This window comes from Choloepus didactylus, chromosome 1 (assembly GCF_015220235.1).
Source record: "Choloepus didactylus isolate mChoDid1 chromosome 1, mChoDid1.pri, whole genome shotgun sequence".
Taxonomy (NCBI): Eukaryota; Metazoa; Chordata; class Mammalia; order Pilosa; family Megalonychidae; genus Choloepus; species Choloepus didactylus.
In genome coordinates, this window is record NC_051307.1 from 88,344,641 (window position 1) to 88,367,042 (window position 22,402).

Genomic DNA, 22,402 nt, shown 5'->3' on the forward strand with positions numbered 1-22,402 from the left:
CACACACCTTACATTTCACCCAATTAAAGTGTACAATTCAATGGTTTTTAGTAGACTCACAAAGTTGTGCAACTATCACCACAATCAATTCTTGAAACAGTTTCATCACCCCATAAAAAAATCCCATCCCCATTTGCAGTCATTCTTCAGGGCTGATATTGACAGGAGGGCTGAACTCTGAAGAAGAGCACAGGCCAATTCAGTAAATTCCGCAGACTGTGAAAGGTGACTTTTGCATTGGTGTGTTTGGTTTTGTTAGCTACTGGCCCTTATAGATATTTCTGTCATAAAATGAGTTGGATATAAATCCAAGGAATGGACAGCTCAGGGTCTAAATCCCAGTGTTAATACTGAAAGTAATAAAATGTACAGTGGGCAAGGAAGAAGACAAGGAAAAAAATGGGAAATGATGGCCCAAAGGAACAAATAAAAATCCAGAAAATATCAATGAAGACCAGAATATGGACACACCAGACAAAGATTTTTTAAAAAGTATCCTAAATATGCTAAGGGAGATGAAGGAAAACACTGACAAAGAACTAAAGGATATCAGGAAAACAATAAATTAACAATATGAGAATCTCAATGAAGAGAAAAATATTTCACAATACCCAAACAGAAATACTGGAGTCAAGGACAAGAACTGACATGAAAAATTAATATTGAATCATTAAAAATTAACATACATATGAATCACCTAAGGGTCATATTCAAATGCAAATTCTGATTTAGTTGATCTGGGGTGGTATCTGAGGTTTGCCTTTGTAACAGCTCTATGAACACTTTGACTAGCAAGGCTCTGATGATTCTAAGTCACCGAGGATGAGAATCCAGAATAAGAAGATGTATTTAAAGGTTAATTAATCAGGTTTGTAAAAGGAAAGTGCAAAACAAGCAAATGACTGAGATGAGGAGTCTTGACAGTTCTTTTCTTCCCTGAAAATTATCTCATTATCCACTACCACCTTTGCCCCAGTAACCTGTATTGTAATTTCTAACTCAATTTGCATATTCTTTCATACAATTTAGATCACGTAGTATTTGTCCTGTGTCTGGTTTATTTGATTCAGTGACGTATCTTCAACTTTTATATATATATATATATGGGTTTTTTTTTTTTTGATTAGAGGTGTAGGTTTACAGAAAAATCATGCAGAAAATACAAAGTTCCCATACACCCGTCACCATTGTTAACATTTTGCATTAGTGTAGTACCCTTGTTAAAACTGATGAGAGAATACTATTCTAATTGTGCTACTAATTATAGTCTAGAGTTAACATTAGAGTTCACCATGTTGTACCAGTCCTACAGTCTCTGCTTTGTAACAGTGTTGTATTTCCAGGCCCAAGGTAATTTCCTGTCCCTCCCCAAGGGGTGGAGTTTTTCTTTCTACTCCTTCTCCAGCAACACTGAATCTCTGATTGTGTCTAGGGCTACAGTATTTCCTATCCTGCAGAGGCAGATAGGTTTTTCCCCATTTCTTCCTTACTTACAATGGATATTTGCCTGAGCCTTGGTGGTAAAAGGGTTTGCTACCCTACGCTAGCATCATCAGACTTTTAAGAGGGCAGTGATCGCTCTCTAAGTCCACGCAGCAGGTGTACTCACTAGCCCCCTACCCCCCATGTGGTACCTGATTCCCAGGGTTGTAAATCTCCCTGGCAACGTGGGACAATGCTCCTGAGGATGAGCCTGTACCTGGCATTGTGGGATTGAGAAAATCTTGACCAAAAGGGGGAAGCAAAATGAAACAAAAAAAAAAAGTTTCAGTGGCTGAGAGACTTCAAATGGAGTCAAGGTCACTCTGGACGGTATTCTTATGTGCTATATAGACATACCTTTTTAGTTTTTAGGGTGTTGGAATGGCTAGAGGGAAATATCTGAAGCTGTTGAACTGCAACCCAGTAGTCTTGAGTCTTGAAGATGATTATATAACCATGTAGCTTACATGGTGTGACTGTGATTGTGAAAACCTTGTGGCTCACACTCCCTTTATCCATGTATGGACAGATGAGTAGAAAAATGGGGACACAACTTAAATGAAAAATAATGGGATGGGGTGTTCTTTTATACTTTTATTTTTATTTTTTTTTTGGAGTAAGGAAAAGGTTCAAAAGTTGATTCTGGTGATAAATGCACAACTATATGATGGTACTGTGAATAACTGATTGTACACTGTACATGATTGCAGGGTATGTGAATATATCTTAATAAAACTGTATTTAAAAAAAAAAAAGAGAAGGGCAGAGAGCAGGTGGGGCTTTGGGCACCCAGCAGCAGCCTATCTTCTCATATTTGCCTACTACACTATGGGGGTCTCCCCAGGTCTCTAGCCTTGATCCCAACTTTCTTGTGAGCAGATGTTTAGAGGCTCAGATTCTCTTAGTGTTTGGGGCTCCTAGCTATTCTAAACTGATATATTAGCTCAAACTTTGCCTTTAAGAATTAGTTAAAATTTTAGTTTTCTTCTTACCTGGTCACGTTTCTTCTATGCTCTACTAAAGATGAACTTGTTCATTTCAGATACCAAGTTCCATCTCAGTTTACTTGGTTGTTGTGAGGCCTCAGCTATCTGATGGGCTCAAGAAAAATAGTTTTTGTAGATTATCTGGACTTTCATCATTGTTACTAAGGTGGTAGCAATATTCTCAAGTATTTTTCTAAATGATAGAAACATTCACCTTCTTATTCTTACAGTTTAATTTTTATACATTTCTTTTCCAATTCTGAATGAAAATTTTAGGATTTTCACTATGATTATACTAAAATTAATTTGGGGAGAATTGACATTATACTATTTGGTCTTCCCAGCCAGAAATACTGGTAATGATGTTCATTTATGAAAACACACACACACACACACACACACACACACACACACAAAACTCCCTGAAGTTTCCTTATGTTATGGTTTCTATGATTTATTACTTGGTTTTAACTTAAATTCCATAGTTTCAAACACAAATTGAGGTTATTTCTAGAGTTTAAAACAATTAAAGATAAACAGAGAAATCAGAAATTAAAAGGCTGGAACCAAATATTCAGAGGTATCTAGGATCATAACATAAATTAAACATTATATTTTGCTGAGATTCTTAGGAGATAAGATACAAAGGGAAACAGTGTGTATATAGTTTTCATAGTTTAATAAAAAGAATGCAATTTTATCTGGAGAAATTGTGTATTGAATTTTGAATTTTAGGATTTTTTTATTTGTCTATGTAGTTCATTGTAGACACAACAAAAAAAGAAAACAAGTTCAACTACTCTTGTAGAAAATAGTCAATGTCCTTCAGTTGACCATTTCTTTTCCTCACCTTAATAATGGCCAATAGCACAATTCCTATATTATTAAAAAACAGAAATTCTAAATAAAAAAAAATGAAAAGTTGAAGTAATGCTAATAAGTCTTTTAGAACTGTTGAAAACATTTATTTCAAAAAACCATTAGAAAACAGCAGAAACAAAAGAAACCTCACATTTCATGTAAATAGTAAAATGCCATGCTGAATTTAACTTCACATTCAAACCTCATAAATTTGTGTCTGACCAGAGATCATGTGTGTATGTGAGTGTGTGTGCATGTGGAGAGAGGGAGAGAGAGAGAAAAAAGTGAGAGAGAGAGAAAGAGAGGCTTTAGAAAACCAAGAGTTACGATAGCTCTAGTCTATTAGCATGCCAGAGGTAGAACCATATAATCTTACAATCTATACAGGACTCATGTCGGTTCTCAGTATATTTGCCTAAGGGGGTTTGGTTCCACCAATAAATAAAGTTCCCAATTCTATACTAAGTTCATCCTGTGGGACATCAATCTCAACCCCTGGTTCTTCCCCAAGTTTCTTCCACCAGGGTGCTTGCATGTGCTTCAGAGTGGTGACATGGACCTGCTTGGCCTTGGCAGCCACAGGCCTAGATCTACTAATAAAGAGCTCAGGTTCTTTCCCCTCTGCCTCCTTCAGACTTGGTGCTCCTGTAACAAACAGAAAATAAACAGGTCAGTAGAAGAGTTCTGTGCCAATCAACTAGGAACTTGGAAATCAGAGTCGGAACTCTGTTACAGCAGTCAGGACAGGATTCCAATTATGAATCTATTACCCTTACTAGCTGCAGATGGTATGTGACTATTCACAAGTAGTAGCTGTGGCTGGCAGTAACTCCTTCCTCCCCCAATTTCTGTGTTTAAAAGGAAGGAATAAAATGTAGATTTCTGACAGATGGTATATTTAAAGAACAAGAACTTTTCAAATAATAATAAATCTTATCCTATAGATGAGAGGTGCAGTTACAGGTGCCTAACCATTAAAGTATCTAAAATTTACCAGTAATGGTCATTAAATAGAGGAGACTGACATTTTATGGTTCCACAGAGGCTGATTGCAATACTTTGGCTTTATGGATGGGATATCTCATTCAATGGGCCAGTGATTGTGTGAGGAGCAGATGAATTAATTTTTGTGTGAGGACTTCTTTAAAAATTATAAAATACTGTACAAGTGAATGGTACTATAACTAATCCCATCATCTTAAAACCAAAAGCTTTTAAGACTAGTAGAATCTGGCTAGTACGTCTCAGTATCTTTGAAATTAATAATTTTGTCTGAGCTGTTACATATAAATGATAGAAGGGCTGGGGGAAACATTCAAGAAGGAGGTTATGGGATTCTGCATCATTTAAAACATTTGGTACTGGCATGATGTAAATATAGAAATTTTTGAGGACAGGAGATGGGCTAAAAAGACCATCAAATGGTGTTTTCCTTCTGAAGATTTTTGATGACACAGATCTTGTATAGGTTGTTCCTTAGGAAACAATGGAATGAACACATACTTATTAACTGCTCAATGTTGGTGCTGATCTGAGCCATCAAAGCCTCCCTGTGTTGCTCGGCTCTCTCTTCTAGAGCCCTGCTCATAAAGTAGTGTTGCAATTGTTCTTGGGCCTGGGCATGGAGCTCCCTGCTGGCAGCATCTGACATCTGAGAGACCTGGGGAAAGAGGACAGAAAAACTTGTCACAGGAAATGACCTATATATCAAGGCATGTTTCGCCCAATCACTTAGCAGAGGTTCTAGAATGCTTGTCTGTCTCTCATCTTAACAATTAAATCTTATAATAGATGTCTACCTTGTACTATTGTGCAAGCCATTATGGCCTCTTAAAAAGAAGATTTAAATAAAAATGCAGGTGGGAAGTATCTCTTTGGTATGCTCCCATACCTAGCTTCCTTAGATAACGTTGTATTCTGGGAGTTAAGATTGAGAGATTACAGTGAAAATTAAAAAGACTTGGTGAAAACCCTCACATCTATTGCCAATTGATAAATTTTTTTTTTAATTTCTTAAATTTTTTTTTTTGTTAGAGAAGTTGTGAGTTTACAGAAATATCATGCATAATATATACAAAATACAGAGTTCCTATAAACCACCCTCTTAATAACACCTGGCATTAGTGTGGTGCACGTTATAATTCATGAAAAAAATTTTTACAATTGTACTATTATAGTTCATCATTTACAATAAGGTTCACTGTGTTGTACAGTCCTATATTTTTTCTCTTCATTGTTATTCTAGTAATAATATGGTTAAAATTTTTCCTCTTAAACCAAATTCACACATGTAATTCAGTACTGATAATTAATTTCACAATATTGTGCTTCCATAACCACCATCCATTACCCAAACTTTACTGTCAACCCAAATAGAAATTCTGCACAATTAAGGCATTGACTCTCCATTCCTTACGCCAAATGCCCCTGGTAACCTATATTCTAGATTCTAACTCTGAGTATGCTTATTCTAATTATTTCATATCAGTGAGATCATATAATAATTGTCCTTTGTCTCTGACTCATTTCGCTCAATGTATTTTTTTAAAATTCAGTTTTATTGAGATATATTCACATGCCATACAATCATCCATGGTGTACAATCAACTGTTCACAGTACCATCATATAGTTGTGCATGCATTACCCCAATCTATTTTTGAACATTTTCCTTATACCAGAAATAAAAATAAGAATAAAAAATAAAAGTAAAAAAGAACACCAAATCATCTCCCCCCATCCCACCCCATTTTTCTACTCATCCATCCATACACTGGATAAAGGGAGTGTGATCCATAAGGTTTTCACAATCACACTGTCACCCCATGTAAGATAGTTATACAATCATCTTCAAGAATCAAGGCTACTGGGTTGCAGTTTGATAGTTTCAGGTATTCCGATACACTAAAACCTAAAAAGGGATATCTATATAGTGCATAAGAATGCCCACCAGAGGGAGCTCTCGATTCCATTTGAAATCTCTTGTCACTGAAACTTTATTTTGTTTCGTTTTGCTTCCCTCTTGTGGTCAAGAAAATGTTCTCAATCCCAGGTTCATCCCTGGGAGTCATATCCTGTGCTGTCAGGGAGATTTACATGCCCTGGGAGTCAGGTCACATGTAGTGGGGAGGGCAGTGGTGAGTTCACCCGTGAAGTTGGCTTAGCTAGAGAGAGAGGGGCACATCTGAGCAACAAAGAGGTACTCTGGGGAGACTCTTAGTATTTTACTCAATTTTATGTCTTCAAGGTACATTCATGTTGTCACATATATCAGGACTTTATTCTTTTATAATGCTGAATAAAATTTCATTGCATGTATATACCACATTTTATTTATTCATTCAAATAATAAAACTTGGATTGGACCTCATGGGCACTTGGGTTGCTTCCTTCTTTTGGCAATTGTGAAAAATGCCACTATGAACATCAGTGTGCAAATTTCTGTTTGAGTCACTGCTTTTAATTCTTTTGGGTATACATCTAGTAGTGGGATTGCTGAGTCATAAATGGTAAATCTATACTTAGCTTTCTGAGGAACTACCAAACTCTCTTCCACAGTGGCTGCACCATTTTACATTGCCACCAGCAATGAATGACTGTTCCTATTTCTACACTTTCTCTACGATACATGTAATTTCCTGTTTTTTAATAGTAGCCATTCTAATGGGTATGAAAAAGTATCTCATGGTTTTGAATTGCATTTCCCTAATAGCTAATGATAATGAGCATCTTTTCATGTACTTTTTAGCCATACATGCACCCTCTTTGGAGAAATGTCTCTTCAAGTCTTTTGCCCATTTTTAAATTGGGTTGTTTGTCCTTTTATTGTTGAGTTGTAGGATTTCTTTATATATTCTGGATATTAAATCCTTAACAGATATGTGGATTCCAAATATTATCTCCCATTGGGAAGGCAATCTTTTCACTTTCATGTTAAAATCCTTTGATGCACAAAAGTTTTATATTTTTATGACGTCCCATTAATCTATTTTTTCTTTTTTTTTTTTCCTTGAGCTTTGGATATGAAGTCTAAGAAACCATTGCTAAACACAAATCCTGAAGATGTCTCTTTATGTTTTCTTCAAGGGTTTTAGAGTTTTAGTTGTTATACTTAGGTCTCTGATCCATTTTGAGTTAATTTTTTGTATATGGTGTGTCCTCCTTCATTCTTTTGCATATGGATATCCAGTTCTCCCAGTACCATTTGTTGAAGAGACTATTCTTGTCAAAAATCAACTGGCTGAGATGGTGAGGGTCTATTGCAGAAATCCAGAAATCTCAATTCAATTCCATTGGTCTATACATCTATCCTTGTGCCAGTACCATGCTGGTTTGACTACTGTAACTTTGTAGTAAGTTTTAAAGTCATGTACTGTGAGTCCTCCAACACTTTTTTTTTTTTAAGATGGTTTTGGCTATTTGGGGTCCCCTCCCCCTTCCAAACAAATCTGATGACTGGCTTTTGCATTTCTGCAAAGTAGGCTGTCAGAATCTTGATTGGGATTGCATTGAATGTGTAAATTGCCTTGGGAAGAAATGACATCTTAACAATATTTAGTTTCCAATCCATGAGCAAGGAATGCTCTTTCATTTATTTAGATTTTCTTTGAGTTCTCCTAGCAAAGTGTTATAGTTTTGCATGTATAAGTCCTTTACATACTTGGTTAAATTTACTCCTAGATTTTTGATTCCTTCAGTTGCTAATGTAAATGGAATTTGTATCTTGCATTCCTCTTCAGATTGTTCATTACTAGTGTATACAAACACTACTGATTTTTACATGATGATCTTGTACCTCACCACTTTGTTGAACTTATTAGCTCTAGTAGCTTCATTGTAGATTTTTCAGGACTTTCTATGTACAATATCATGTCATCTGTAAATGACGGAAGTTTTACTTCTTCCTTTCCAATTTGTATGCACTTTCTTTTCTTTTTTTTTTTTTTAATAAGTAATGAGATTTTATCAAAATTAAAAACTTTTGTACATCAAAGGACTTTATCAAGAAAGTAAAAAGATAATTTACAGAATGAGAGAAAATACCTGGAAACTATATATATATGTAGGGTTTAATATCCAGAATATATAAAGAACTCCTACAATTCAAGAGCTAAAGACAAGCAACCCAGTTTAAAAATGAAAAACAGACTTTAAATAGACATTTCTTCAAAGAAAGTACACAAATAGCCAATGAATACATGACAATATTTAGTGTCATTAGCCATTAGGGAAATGCAAATCAAAACCACAATGAGATACCATCCCACACCCACTAGAATGGCTAACATTTTTTTTTTTAATCATCATTTTACTGAGATATATTCACATACCACGCAGTCATACAAAACAAATCGTACTTTCGATTGTTTACAGTACCATTACATAGTTGTACATTCATCACCTAAATCAATCCCTGACACCTTCATTAGCACACACACAAAAATAACAAGAATAATAATTAGAGTGAAAAAGAGCAATTGAAGTAAAAAAGAACACTGGGTACCTTTGTCTGTTTGTTTCCTTCCCCTATTTTTCTACTCATCCATCCATAAACTAGACAAAGTGGAGTGTGGTCCTTATGGCTTTCCCAATCCCATTGTCACCCCTCATAAGCTACATTTTTATACAACTGTCTTCGAGATTCATGGGTTCTGGGTTGTAGTTTAATAGTTTCAGGTATCCACCACCAGCTACCCCAATTCTTTAGAACCTAAAAAAGGTTGTCTAAAGTGTGCGTAAGAGTGCCCACCAGAGTGATCTCTTGGCTCGTTTTGGAATCTCTCTGCCACTGAAGCTTATTTCATTTCCTTTCACATCCCCCTTTTCGTCAAGAAGATGTTCTCCATCCCACGATGCCGGGTCTACATTCCTCCCCGTGAGTCATATTCCACGTTGCCAGGGAGATTCACTTCCCTGGGTGTCTGATCCCACGTAGGGGGGAGGGCAGTGATTTCACCTTTCAAGTTGGCTTAGCCAGAGAGAGAGGGCCACATCTGAGCAACAAAGAGGCATTCAGGAGGAGACTCTTAGGCACAAATACAGGGAGGCCTAGCCTCTCCTTTGCAGCAACCGTCTTCCCAAGGGTAAAACTTATGGTAGAGGGCTCAACCCATCAAACCACCAGTCCCCTATGTCTGTGGTCATGTTAGCAATCATGGAGGTGGGGTAGGCGAATACCCCTGCATTCTCCACAGGCTCCTCAAGGGGGCACTACATCTTTTTTTTTTTTTTTAACTTTCTCTTCTTTTTTAAATCTACTGTTTGAAAAAAAAAGTTAAAAAGAAAACAAACATACAATACAAGAACATTTCAAAGAGACCATAACAAGGGAGTAAGAAAAAGACAACTAACCTAAGATAACTGCTTAACTTCCAACATGTTCCTACTTTACCCCAAGAAAGTTACATAATATAGCAACATTTCTGTGAACTTGTTCCTACTATATCCATCAGAAATTAACAGACCATAGTCATATCTGGGCATCCCCAGAACGTTAAATAGCTTATCTGTTCTTCTTGGATTATTGTTCCCCCTTCCTTAATTGCTCTCTACTGCTAGTTCCCCTACATTCTACATTATAAACCATTTGTTTTACATTTTTCAAAGTTCACATTAGTGGTAGCATATAATATTTCTCTTTTTGTGCCTGGCTTATTTCGCTCAGCATTATGTCTTCAAGGTTCATCCATGTTGTCATATGTTCCACGAGATTGTTCCTTCTTACTGCCGTGTAGTATTCCATCGTGTGTATATACCACATTTTATTTATCCACTCATCTGTTGAAGGACATTTGGGTTGTTTCCATCTCTTGGCAATTGTGAATAATGCTGCTATGAACATTGGCATGCAGATATCTGTTCGTGTCACTGCTTTCCGATCTTCCGGGTATATACCGAGAAGTGCAATCGCTGGATCGAATGGTAGCTCTATATCTAGTTTTCTAAGGAACTGCCAGACTGACTTCCAGAGTGGCTGAACCATTATACAGTCCCACCAACAATGAATAAGAGTTCCAATTTCTCCACATCCCCTCCAGCATTTGTAGTTTCCTGTTTGTTTAATGGCAGCCATTCTAACCGGTGCTAGATGGTATCTCATTGTGGTCTTAACTTGCATCTCTCTAATAGCCAGTGAAGCTGAACATTTTTTCATGTGTTTCTTGGCCATTTGTATTTCCTCTTCAGAGAACTGTCTTTTCATATCTTTTGCCCATTTTATAATTGGGCTGTCTGTACTATTGTCATTGAGTTGTAGGATTTCTCTGTATATGCAAGACATCAGTCTTTTGTCAGATACATGGTTTCCAAAAATTTTTTCCCATTGAGTTGGCTGCCTCTTTACCTTTTTGAGAAATTCCTTTGAGGTGCAGAAACTTCTAAGCTTGAGGAGTTCCCATTTATCTATTTTCTCTTTTGTTGCTTGTGCTTTGGGTGTAAAGTCTAGGAAGTGGCCGCCTAATATAAGGTCTTGAAGATGTTTTCCTACATTATCTTCTAGGAGTTTTATGGTACTTTCTTTTATATTGAGATCTTTGGTCCATTTTGAGTTAATTTTTGTGTAGGGGGTGAGGTAGGGGTCCTCTTTCATTCTTTTGGATATGGATGTCCAACTCTCCCAGCCCCATTTGTTGAAAAGACCATTATGGCTCAGTTCATTGACTTTGGGGGCCTTATCAAAGATCAGTCGGCCATAGATCTGAGGGTCTATCTCTGAATTCTCAATTCGATTCCATTGATCTATATGTCTATCTTTGTGCCAGTACCATGCTGTTTTGGCAACTGTGGCTTTATAATAAGCTTCAAAGTCAGGGAGTGTAAGTCCTCCCACTTCGTTTTTCTTTTTTAGAGTGTCTTTAGCAATTCGAGGCATCTTCCCTTTCCAAATAAATTTGATAACTAGCTTTTCCAAGTCTGCAAAGTAGGTTGTTGGAATTTTGATTGGGATTGCATTGAATCTGTAGATGAGTTTGGGTAGAATTGACATCTTAATGACATTTAGCCTTCCTATCCATGAACATGGAATATTTTTCCATCTTTTAAGGTCCCCTTCTATTTCTTTTAGTAGAGTTATGTAGTTTTTCTTTGTATAGGTCTTTTACATCTTTGGTTAAGTTTATTCCTAGGTACTTGATTTTTTTAGTTGCTATTGAAAATGGTATCTTTTTCTTGAGTGTCTCTTCAGTTTGTTCATTTCTAGCATATAGAAACATTACTGACTTATGTGCATTAATCTTGTATCCCGCTACTTTGCTAAATTTGTTTATTAGCTCTAGTAGCTGTATCGTCGATTTCTCCGGGTTTTCTAGATATAAGATCATATCATCTGCAAACAATGACAGTTTTGCTTCTTCTTTTCCAATTTGGATGCCTTTTATTTCTTTGTCTTGCCGGATTGCCCTGGCTAGCACTTCCAGCACAATGTTGAATAACAGTGGTGACAGCGGGCATCCTTGTCTTGTTCCTGATCTTAGAGGGAAGGCTTTCAGTCTCTCACCATTGAGTACTATGCTGGCTGTGGGTTTTTCATATATGCTCTTTATCATGCTGAGGAAGTTTCCTTCAATTCCTACCTTTTGAAGTGTTTTTATCAAAAAGGGATGTTGGATTTTGCCAAATGCTTTTTCAGCATCTATTGAGATGATCAATTGATTTTTCCCTTTCGAGTTTTTAATGTGTTGTAATACATTGATTGTTTTTCTTATGTTGAACCATCCTTGCATGCCTGGAATGAACCCCACTTGGTCATTGTGTATGATTTTTTTAATGTGTCTTTGGATTCGATTTGCAAGTATTTTGTTGAGGATTTTCGCATCTATATTCATTAGGGAGATTGGCTGGTAGTTTTCCTTTTTTGTAGCATCTTTGCCTGGTTTTGGTATTAGATTGATGTTCGCTTCATAAAATGAGTTAGGTAGTGTTCCATTTTCTTCAATGTTTTGAAAGAGTTTGAGTAAGATTGGTGTCAGTTCTTTCTGGAAAGTTTGGTAGAATTCCCCTGTGAAGCCATCTGGCCCTGGGCATTTATTTGTGGGAAGATTTTTGATGACTGATTGGATCTCTTTGTTTGTGATGGGTTGGTTGAGGTCTTCTATTTCTTCTCTGGTCAGTCTAGGTTGTTCATATGTTTCCAGGAAATTGTCCATTTCTTCTACATTGTCTAGTTTGTTGCCATACAGTTGTTCATAATATCCTCTTATAATTTTTTTAATTTCCTCAGGATCTGCAGTTATGTCACCTTTTTCATTCATTATTTTGTTTATATGGGTCTTCTCTCTTTTTGATTTTGTCAGTCTAGCTAGGGGCTTGTCAATCTTGTTGATCTTCTCAAAGAACCAACTTTTGGTCATATTTATCCTCTCTATTGTTTTTTTGTTCTCTATGTCATTTATTTCTGCTTTAATCCTTGTTATTTCTTTTCTTCTACTTGGTTTAGGATTGGTTTGCTGTTCATTTTCTAGCTTCTTCAGTTGATCCATTAGTTCTTTGATTTTGGCTCTTTCTTCCTTTTTAATATATGCGTTTAGTGCTATAAATTTCCCCCTCAGCACTGCTTTTGCTGCATCCCATAGGTTTTGATATGTTGTGTTCTCATTTTCATTCGTCTCTATATATTTAGCAATTTCTCTTGCTATTTCTTCGTTAACCCACTGATTGTTTAGGAGTGTGCTGTTTAACCTCCAGGTATTTGTGAATTTTCTAAGTCTCTGATGGTTATTGACTTCTAATTGTATTCCATTGTGGTCAGAGAATGTGCTTTGAATAATTTCAATCTTTTTAAATTTATTGAGGCTTGTTTTATGTCCCAGCATATGATCTATTCTGGAGAAAGTTCCGTGAGCACTAGAAAAGTATGTGTATCCTGGTGATTTGGGATGTAATGTCCTGTATATGTCTGTTAAATCTATTTCATTTATCAGATTGTTTAGGTTTCCAATTTCCTTATTGGTCTTCTGTCTGGTTGATCTATCTATAGGAGAGAGTGATGTGTTGAAGTCTCCCACAATTATTGTGGAAACATCAATTGCTTCCTTTAGTTTTGCCAGTGTTTCTCTCATGTATTTTGTGGCACCTTGATTGGGTTCATAGACATTTATGATTGTTATTTATTCTTGCTGAATTGCCCCTTTTATTAGTATGTAGTGGCCTTCTTTGTCTCTCAAAACATCCCTGCATTTGAAGTCTATTTTATCTGAGATTAATATTGCTACACCTGCTTTCTTTTGGCTGTAGCTTGCATGAAATATTTTTTTCCATCCTTTCACTTTCAGTTTCTTTGTGTCCCTGTGTCCAAGATGAGTCTCTTGTATGCAACATATTGATGGTTCATTTTTTTTGATCCATTCTGCGAATCTATATCTTTTAATTGGGGAGTTTAATCCATTTACATTCAACGTTATAACCGTAAAGGCATTTCTTGAATCGGCCATCTTATCCTTTGGTTTATGTTTGCCATATTTTTCCCTCTCTGTATTAATATTCTTTATTGTACCCATACCAAATCTCTTTAGTACTGAACCTTTCTCCAAGTCTCTCTGTCCTTTCTTTGTTTCTCTGTCTGTAGGGCTCCCTTGAGTATCTCCAGTAGGGCAGGGCTCTTGTTAGCAAATTCTCTCAGCATTTGTTTGTCTGTGAAAAATTTAAGCTCTCCCTCAAATTTGAAGGAGAGCTTTGCTGGATAAAGTATTCTTGGCTGGAAATTTTTCTCACTTAGAATTTTAAATAGATCGTGCCACTGCCTTCTTGCCTCCATGGTGGCTGCTGAGTAGTCACTACTTAGTCTTATGGTGTTTCCTTTGTATGTGGTGAATAGCTTTTCTCTTGCTGCTTTCAGAACTTGCTCCTCTTCTGTGTTTGACAGTGTGATCAGAATCTGTCTCGGAGTGGGTTTATTTGGATTTATTCTATTTGGAGTTCGCTGAGCATTTATGATTTGTGTATTTATGTTGTTTAGAAGATTTGGGAAGTTTTCCCCAACAATTTCTTTGAATACTCTTCCTAGACCTTTACCCTTTTCTTCCACTTCTGGGACACCAATGAGTCTTATATTTGGACGTTTCATATTATCTATCATATCCCTGAGGTCCATTTTGATTTTTCCAATTTTTTTCCCCATTCTTTCTTTTATGCTTTCATTTTCCATTCTGTCATCTTCCAGGTCACTGATTCGTTGTTCAACTTCCTCTAGTCTTGTACTATGAGTGTCCAGAATCTTTTTAATTTGGTCAACAGTTTCTTTAATTTCCATAAGATCATACATTTTTTTATTTAGTCTTGCAATGTCTTCTTTATGCTCTTCTAGAGTCTTCTTGATTTCCTTTATATCCCGTACTATGGTCTCATTGTACATCTTTAATTCTTTGAGTAGCTGCTCTAGGTGCTGTGTCTCTTCTGGTCTTTTGATTTGGGTGCTTGGGCTTGGGTTATCCATATCGTCTGGTTTTTTCATATGCTTTATAATTTTCTGTTGTTTTTGGCCTCGTGGCATTTGCTGAACTTGATAGGGTTCTTTTAGGGTTTGTAGACCTATTGAAGTCCTTATCTCTAATTTATCAGATCTACAGCTTCGTGGAGTACACTTTCTCTAACTAACCAGAAGTTGGCGTCCACGAGCCACCTGTCCTCCACAAGCCAGTTCTCCCCTGCTTAGCCCTTTTGGAGAGTGGGGAGTGAGTCTTGTGGGGCCCAATTGGTGTACCAAGCTTGCGTGTGTAGTTGGTGTTGCCTGCCCTGTATGTGGGGCGTGTTTCTGGGCAGTCGGGGAGGGGGGGTGGCCCTAACAATCAAATCTCCCTGGTGATACTAGAGTTTTAAAGCTGCTGCAATAGTCTAATCCTTCAGTTCAGTCCTGCCACAGTTTGTCTCTGCCACTGACCCACAAGTCCTTGGTATTGGCGTATGGCTCCTGAGACTTGCAAGTGGGCCCCTCTTCCAGGCTGTGCACCCCGGGTCCTCTGTTGAGGGATGACTGTGCTATGTCACAGGTGAGTGCCGTCCCCCCAGGGCAGTTCTGGGCTGCTAGGCTGTGTAGGGAGGCTCCCAGTCTGCTCAAATGATGGCTGAATGGGGCTTTGTTAATTCACACTGCTCCACCTTCCCAACTCTGGGACAATAAGCTGAGGTTGCAGGGAAGGCTAATGTCCACACCCAGTTTTGTGGTGTGTGCCTGTTATTTGAAGCACTTCCGTCACACTGGGTTGTCTGGGGCAGCTCTGGGCTATGGCGCTGGCAATGGGCAGGAGTGTTTCCTGTCCACCAGGATGGTGGCTGTGAGCAGACACCCCCCTTTTCTTGGGAAGTTGTGGTGTTTAGTGAATTTTCTCAGCCACTGGATTATTGCCTTTTGTCTCAGAGCTCTCTTAGTTCTGCTCTTGACTTGACGTGCCCAAATTGCAATTCTTTGAAGCTTTCTGTATTGGGCTTCTTAGAGTAATTGTTTTAGAAAAAGAAAAAAGGATTAAAAAAAAAAAAAAAAAAGGGCCCTCCTCAGAGATCTAATGGGTTATTGAAATGCTAATAGACAAAGCAACCAGGGCCATTAAGGAAAGGTCCACAGGGCAGAGAGATCAGCTTTTCTTCGGGATTTGCATATGTGCCTCAAGGCCTGAGCTCTGCCCTTCCCCTTTCTGTGTTCACCAGAACTCCAAAAATCCTCTGCTTTTATTTTGGAGTTTTTCGTGTTGCTGTTTTTTTTCTATGCCTGTCTCCTCTCTGCTGGGCTGGCTGCTCTCAGATTCTCTGGTGTCTGGTCTCAGTCTATCTATGGTTGGAGTTTGGATCAGTAGAATGAGTTTCCGATAAGGGCTGCCACTGCAGTTCTCCCTTCTCCTTCCCGGAGCTGACAGCCCCTCCTCCCACAGGACTGAGCCTGGCAGGGAGGGGCGCGGGTCCCCTGGCCGCAAAAACTTACAGATTTCGCTGATCTCAGCAGTTCGACATTTTCATGAGTGTTGTATGAAGTATGCCCAAAGACAGATTGCTCTGTGGTGTCCAGTCCACGCATTTCTTGGCTTTCTACCTACTTTCCTGGAGGAGTAACTAAAATATACAGCTCACCAGTCTGCCATCTTGCCCTGCCTCCGGCTACCATCGCACTTTCTTTTTATTGCCTAACTGCTCTAGCTAGAACTTCTAGTACATTGTTGAATAACAGTGGTGACAGTGGGCATCCATCTTTTGTTTCAATCTCAGAGGGAAAACTTTCAGTCCTTTACCACTGAGTATGATGTTAGCAGTGGGTTTTTCCATATATGACCTTTACCATGTTGAGGAATTTTTCTTCTATTCCTAGAATCCTAAGTGTTTTTTATCATGAAAGGATGGGGAGTTTTGTCAAATGCCTTTTCTGTGTCAATTGAGATGATCAAGTGGTTTTTTCCTTTCATTTCATTAATGTGGTATATTACATTAATTGATTTTCTTATGTTGAACCAACCTTGTATACCTGGGATAATTCCCACTTGATCATGGTGTATAATTCCTTTAATGTGCTGTTGGATTCGATCTGCAAGTATTTTGCTGAGGACTTTTCCATCTATATTCATAAAAGAGATTGTTCTGTAATTTTCTTTTCTTTTATCTTCATCTGGCTTTGGTAGTAGGGTGATGTTGGTTTCATAGAATGAGTCAGGTATTGTTCCTCTTCTCTTCATGTTTTTGGAAGAGTTTCAGCAGGATTGGTATTTATTTTTCTTGGAGTGTATGGCAGAACTCAGTGAATCCATCTGGTCCCAGGCTTTTCTTTGTTGGGAGGGCTTTGTTGACTGATTTAATCTCTTTGACTATAATTAGTCTGTTGAGATCTCTGTTTTTCTATTTTTGTGTTTCTAGGAATTTGTTCATTTTATCTAGGTTGTCTAATTTGTTAGCACATAGTTGTTCATAGTATCCTCTTATGATCCTTTTGTTTCTGTGGAGTGAGTAGTAATGCACTCCCCACCCCCCCTGGCATTCTGATTGTATTTATTTGTATCTTCTCCTTTTCTTTGTCAATTTAGCTAAGGATTTGTCTTTTTTATTGATCTTTCCAAAGCACCAACTTTTGGTTTTGTTAATGCTCTCCACTGTTTTCTAATTCTCTGTTTCATTTATTTCCGCTATAATCTTTATTTCTTTTCTTCTGCTTGCTTTGGGTTTAGTTTGCTGTTCTTTTTCTAATTCCTCCAGTTGTGCAGTTAGGTCTTCGATTTAGATCTTTCTTCTTTTTTAATGTAAGCATTTATGGCTATAAATTTCCCCTTCAACACTGCCTTTGCTGCATTCCATCAGTTTTCATATGTTGTGTTCTCATTTTCATTTATCTCAAGATATTAACTGACATTGATATCCCTTGTAATTTCTTCTTTGACCAATTGTTTAAAAGTGTGTTATTTAACTTTCATATATGTGTGGATTTTCCAGTTCTCTGCTTGTTATTGATTTCCAGCTTCATTCCATTGTAGTCAAAAAAGATGGTTTGTATAATTTCAATTTTTTAAAATTTATTGAGACTTGTTTTGTGACCCAACATGTCTATCCTGGAGAAAGATCCATATGCACTTGAGAAGAATGTATACTCTGCTGTTTTGGGGTTTAATGTTCTGTATATGTTTGTTAGGTCTAGTTCATTTATCATATTATTCAAGATGTTTCTTTATTGATCTTTTGTCTACTTGGTCTATCTATTGATGAAAGTGGTATATTGAAGTCTCCAACTATTATTGTAGAGACATTTATTTCTCCCTTCAGTTTTGCCAGTGTTTGCAACAAATATTTTGGGGCACCATGGTTAGACATGGAAATATTTATGACTATTATTTTTTTATTAATATGTAGTGTCCTTCTTTGTCTCTTGTACCAGCTTTTGACTTAGAAACTATTTTGTCTGATTAGTATAGCTACTCCAGCTCTTTTTTGGTTACTTTTTGCATGGATTATGTTTTTTATCCTTTCACATTCAACCTATTTTTGTGTTTGCATCTAAGGTGAGTCTCTTGGAAACAATATATATTGGATTATGCTTTTTTATCCCTTCTGCCAAGCTGTCTTTTGATTGGGGAGTTGAATCTCTTAGCATTCAATGTTATTAGTGTAAAGGCATACATCAGCCATTTTGTCCTTTGGTCTATATAAGTCTGTTTCAGTTTACTGATGCTGCTATTATGCAAAATGACAGAAATGGATTGGCTCTTATAAGGGGATTTATTTGGTTACAAATTTATAGTCCTAAGGCCATAAAAGTGTCCAGATTAAGGCATCAAGAGGATGCCTTTACTGAAGAATGGCTGATGGCATCCAGAATACCTCTGTCAGCTGGGAAGGCCCGTGGCTAGCGTCTGCCAGTCCTTTAGCTTCTGCAGGGCAAACTCTGGGATTCATCTCTTAGCATGGCATCTCCAAGCGTTCTTCTGTCCACATCTCCAAGCATCTCCAAGCATCAGAAAGCACCTGGGTCTTGTTGGTTCTTTTTAAAGGACTCCAGTAAACTAATCAAGACCCACCCTGAATGGGTGGGGCCACACCTCCGTGGAAATAATTTATTCAAAAGTATCACCTACAGTTCGGTGAGTCACATCTCCATGGAAACAACTTAATTCAAATATCCCCCCCAAAAATGGATTAAAACATGGCTTTTGAGGTGACAATATACCCAAAGCAGCTTGAAGTCATATATTGTTTTGTCTCTCTTTTCCTTTATTGCAGCCTTCTTTTCTGAACAGTTTATCTTTTTTAATGTATCTGACTGATCCTTTATTCATTTCTTTTTCTGTATATTTTAAAAATATTTTCTTTTTGTTACCCTGGGGTTTGCATGACACACTCTATAACTACAACCTACTAATTTTAAAGGATAGCAACTTTGTGTCAATAGCATACACATTCTCAGCTCCCACAGAGAATGTTTCTCCTCTTTATATAGTTTTTATCCCACATTCCCTCTTTATATTTTGCATGTCCATTATCAGGAAATATGCCTTTTTTTATTGAATTTATTCTAAATCTTACAGGAATTAAAGAGTAGAATTATATATGGAGGATACAGTACTATTGGATTTTGCATCTACCCTTCTAGTTACTTTTACTGAAGATCTTCACTTCTTCACAACACTCCAAGCCACTCTCTCCTGTCTTTTCCTTTCAGCCTGTAGGACTCCCTTTAGTATTTCTTATAGGGCTGGTCTCTTGTCGACGAACTCTGTTTCTGCTTATCTGCAAGTATTTTAAACTCTCCCTCATTTCTGAAGGATAGTTTTGCTGGATAAAGAATTCTTGGCTGGCAGTTTTTCTCCTTCAGTACCTTAAGTATATAATACCATTGACTTCTTGCCTCAATGCTTTTTGATGAGAAACTGGCACTTAGTTTTATTGAGGATCCCTTGTGTCTAACAACTGCTTTTCTCTTGCTGCTTACAGAATTTTCTCTTTATCTTTGGCATTTGACATTATGATTACCATGTGTCTCAGAGTAGGTCTATTAGGATTTATTCTTTTGGAGTATGTTTTGCTTCTTGGACATGCATATTTATATCTTTCAAAAGAACTGGGAAATTTTTGGTCCTTATTTCCTCAAATATTTTTTTTTTCTGCTCCTTTTCTCTTTTCTTCTCTTTCTGGGACTACCATGATGTGTATATTTATATGCTTCATGCTGTCACTCAAGTCCCTGAGACACTGCTCAATTTTTTCTATTCTTTTCTCTGTTTCTTGAAATGCATGATTTTGATTGTCATGTCTTCCAGTTTGCTGATTCTTTCTTTTGCCTGTTCGAATGTGCTGTTGTATGCCTTTAGTGTATTTATAATCTCTGTTATTGTGCCTTTAATCCCCATAATTTCCGTTCTTGTTAACTTTTCAAATTCTTCTTTATTCTCATGCATTGTTTTCTTAATATCCTTTAACTCTGTATCTACCATTAGTTTATTTCTATCCATATTTTCCTTCATCGCCTTGAATTGATTTAGATTTGTTTGAACTTCTTTGGTTAGTTGTTCCAAATTCTGAAGCTCAGTCCCCTGACTGAGCTGTATCTTCCTGTTTATTTGTATGGCTTGTAATTTTTTGCTGATGTCTGGGCATCTGATTATTTTGATGCATTAACTCTGAAGGTCAGTTCCTCCCTCTTGCCTAGGGTTTTGTTATTGATTGGCTTTGTGTTAAGGCTCTTCTTTGATGCTTGGCCCAAATTATTCTGGACTTTTTGAGTAGCCTATGTTTAACTGTTCAGATTTTCTCAGCTCTTCTGCATGTGATTCTTGTTCTGGATATGTGGGATAATTGTTAAGATTTCCTTTTTTTGGGTGCAATTGCTTCACCTTCAGAAGAAAGCTTCCTTTCCTCTGTTCCTTCTCTGTGAATCTTGATTTGTTCTGTTTGTTTTTGTACATGTTTTTCCCCTCAACTCCTGTGATTTGTTTAGCTTTTCTCCCTCACATAGTTCCTTTCTATTACACTTTTCAGTTTTGGGAACCATCCTGCCTTACAGTTATTCAGTTTTTTTTTTCTCATGAGGCTTTTCTGACTCAGGATTCTTCCCCATTATGTTATACCCACCCCATGGAGCCAGAAGGGGTCAATCTAGAAAGTTCCATTTTGCTCCTAGGTGGTCCAGAAAACAGAGACTGGATTGACCTTGTGTACCTCTTGCTAACACTTCTGCTGAGGTCTCTTTTTTCCCTGGGGGCACTTTTGTATGTGGCACGCCTCAGCCACTTGTGTTCCTCCCTGGGTCTCTGTGGACTTGGATCTCTGTGCCTGGATATATGTGAGGTTCTAACTTGCTGCTTTGAGTGGCTCTATAGCCTGCATCCATGGTAGGAGGAACCCAGGAGTGGTGCCTCTGTATGACGCTTAAGCTGAGTGGGACTGAGGGGTGTGTGGGGGGGGATCTGGACTAGCAGGTCTGGGTGTAAGTATCCTACTTACTTTTGGTGTTTATTTCCTTTTTTTCTTCAATTAAACATTTGTGTAGAATTTCTCCAGTCTCTATCATACTTTAAGGTCTAAGCAAGTGAGATTTGTCCTTACTTTTAATTTGCAATTTTTCTTAATGTGTAAGTTGCGGTCTTTGATTTAAGACCTTCTTCCCTTTTAAATATAGTTGTTCGCTGATAAAACTTTCCATAAATACAGCTTTAGGGAAATACCACAAGTCCTGCAATGTTGTGTTTTCATTTTTATTCAGTTCAAAATTCTTTCTAATTTCCATTTTGATATCTTCTTTGGTCCTTTCGGTTATGTAGAAATGGGCCATTTAGTTTCCAAATATTTGGTGATGATATGTCCAGATATCATTTGTTTCTAATTCTATGGTGGGCAGAGAACATACTTTCTAAGATTTCAATCTTTTAGTTCATTGAAACTTGTTTTATTGCACAGATCATGGCCTATTTTGTTAAATGTTCTGTGTGTACTTGAGAAGAATGTATATTCTGCTGTAATTGTGTGGAGTGTTCTATAAAAGTCAGTCAGGTCAAGTTCTTTGATATTGTTGTTCAAGTCTACTATTTCCTTGCTGCTATTCTGCCTATTCGTTTTATCGATTGCTGAGAGAAATATTGAAATTTCTAACTGTGGATTTCTATAACATTTTTTTCTAAAATATTTTATTTTGATACTATGTTATTATGCATGTAAACATTTAGAATTCTTATGTCCTCTTGAGTAACTGATTCTCTTATCATTATGAAATTACTTTCTTTAATCCTGGTAATATTCTTTGCCTTGAAATATACTTTCATATTAATATTGTCACTCGAGAATTCTTTTCAGTAGGGTTACCATGCTACACCTTGTTTCATTTTTCTTTAAACTTTTTTTATTAGAGAAGTTGTAGGTATATAGAAAAATCATGCACAAAATAGAGAATTCCCTTATACCACCACATTATTAACACCCTACATTAGTGTGGTACCTTTGTTACAACTGATGAAAGAATATTATTAGAAGTGTCCTATTAACTATAGTTTATAGCTTACATTAGGGTTCCCTGTTTGTGTTGTACAGGCTTGTATTAAAAAATTTTTTTAACCTATTTTTGTTTTCATATATAAAGTGTGTTTCTTGTAGGCAACACATAATTAGGTCTTGCTTTTTAATTTAA

The 22,402-nt window shown here is 37.1% G+C and overlaps 1 protein-coding gene across 5 annotated transcripts in view; it reads right to left on the minus strand.

The window, feature by feature from the left end:
- Window positions 1–2,784: 2,784 nt before the first annotated feature.
- Window positions 2,785–22,402, minus strand: part of IQCB1 (IQ motif containing B1) — a 123,208-nt gene continuing 103,590 nt past the window's right edge. For 4 of the 5 annotated variants that reach the window (XM_037836581.1, XM_037836572.1, XM_037836562.1 and 1 more), the window contains 2 exons: window positions 4,833–4,989; window positions 2,787–3,974 (listed from right to left, as the gene is read on the minus strand). In XM_037836581.1, coding sequence (XP_037692509.1) covers window positions 3,745–3,974; window positions 4,833–4,989 — 387 coding nt within the window. In that variant the 3' untranslated portion in view covers window positions 2,787–3,744. Of the gene's footprint in view, window positions 3,975–4,832; window positions 4,990–22,402 lie in introns of all 5 variants that reach the window. The other variant, XM_037836589.1, reaches the window with a different exon arrangement.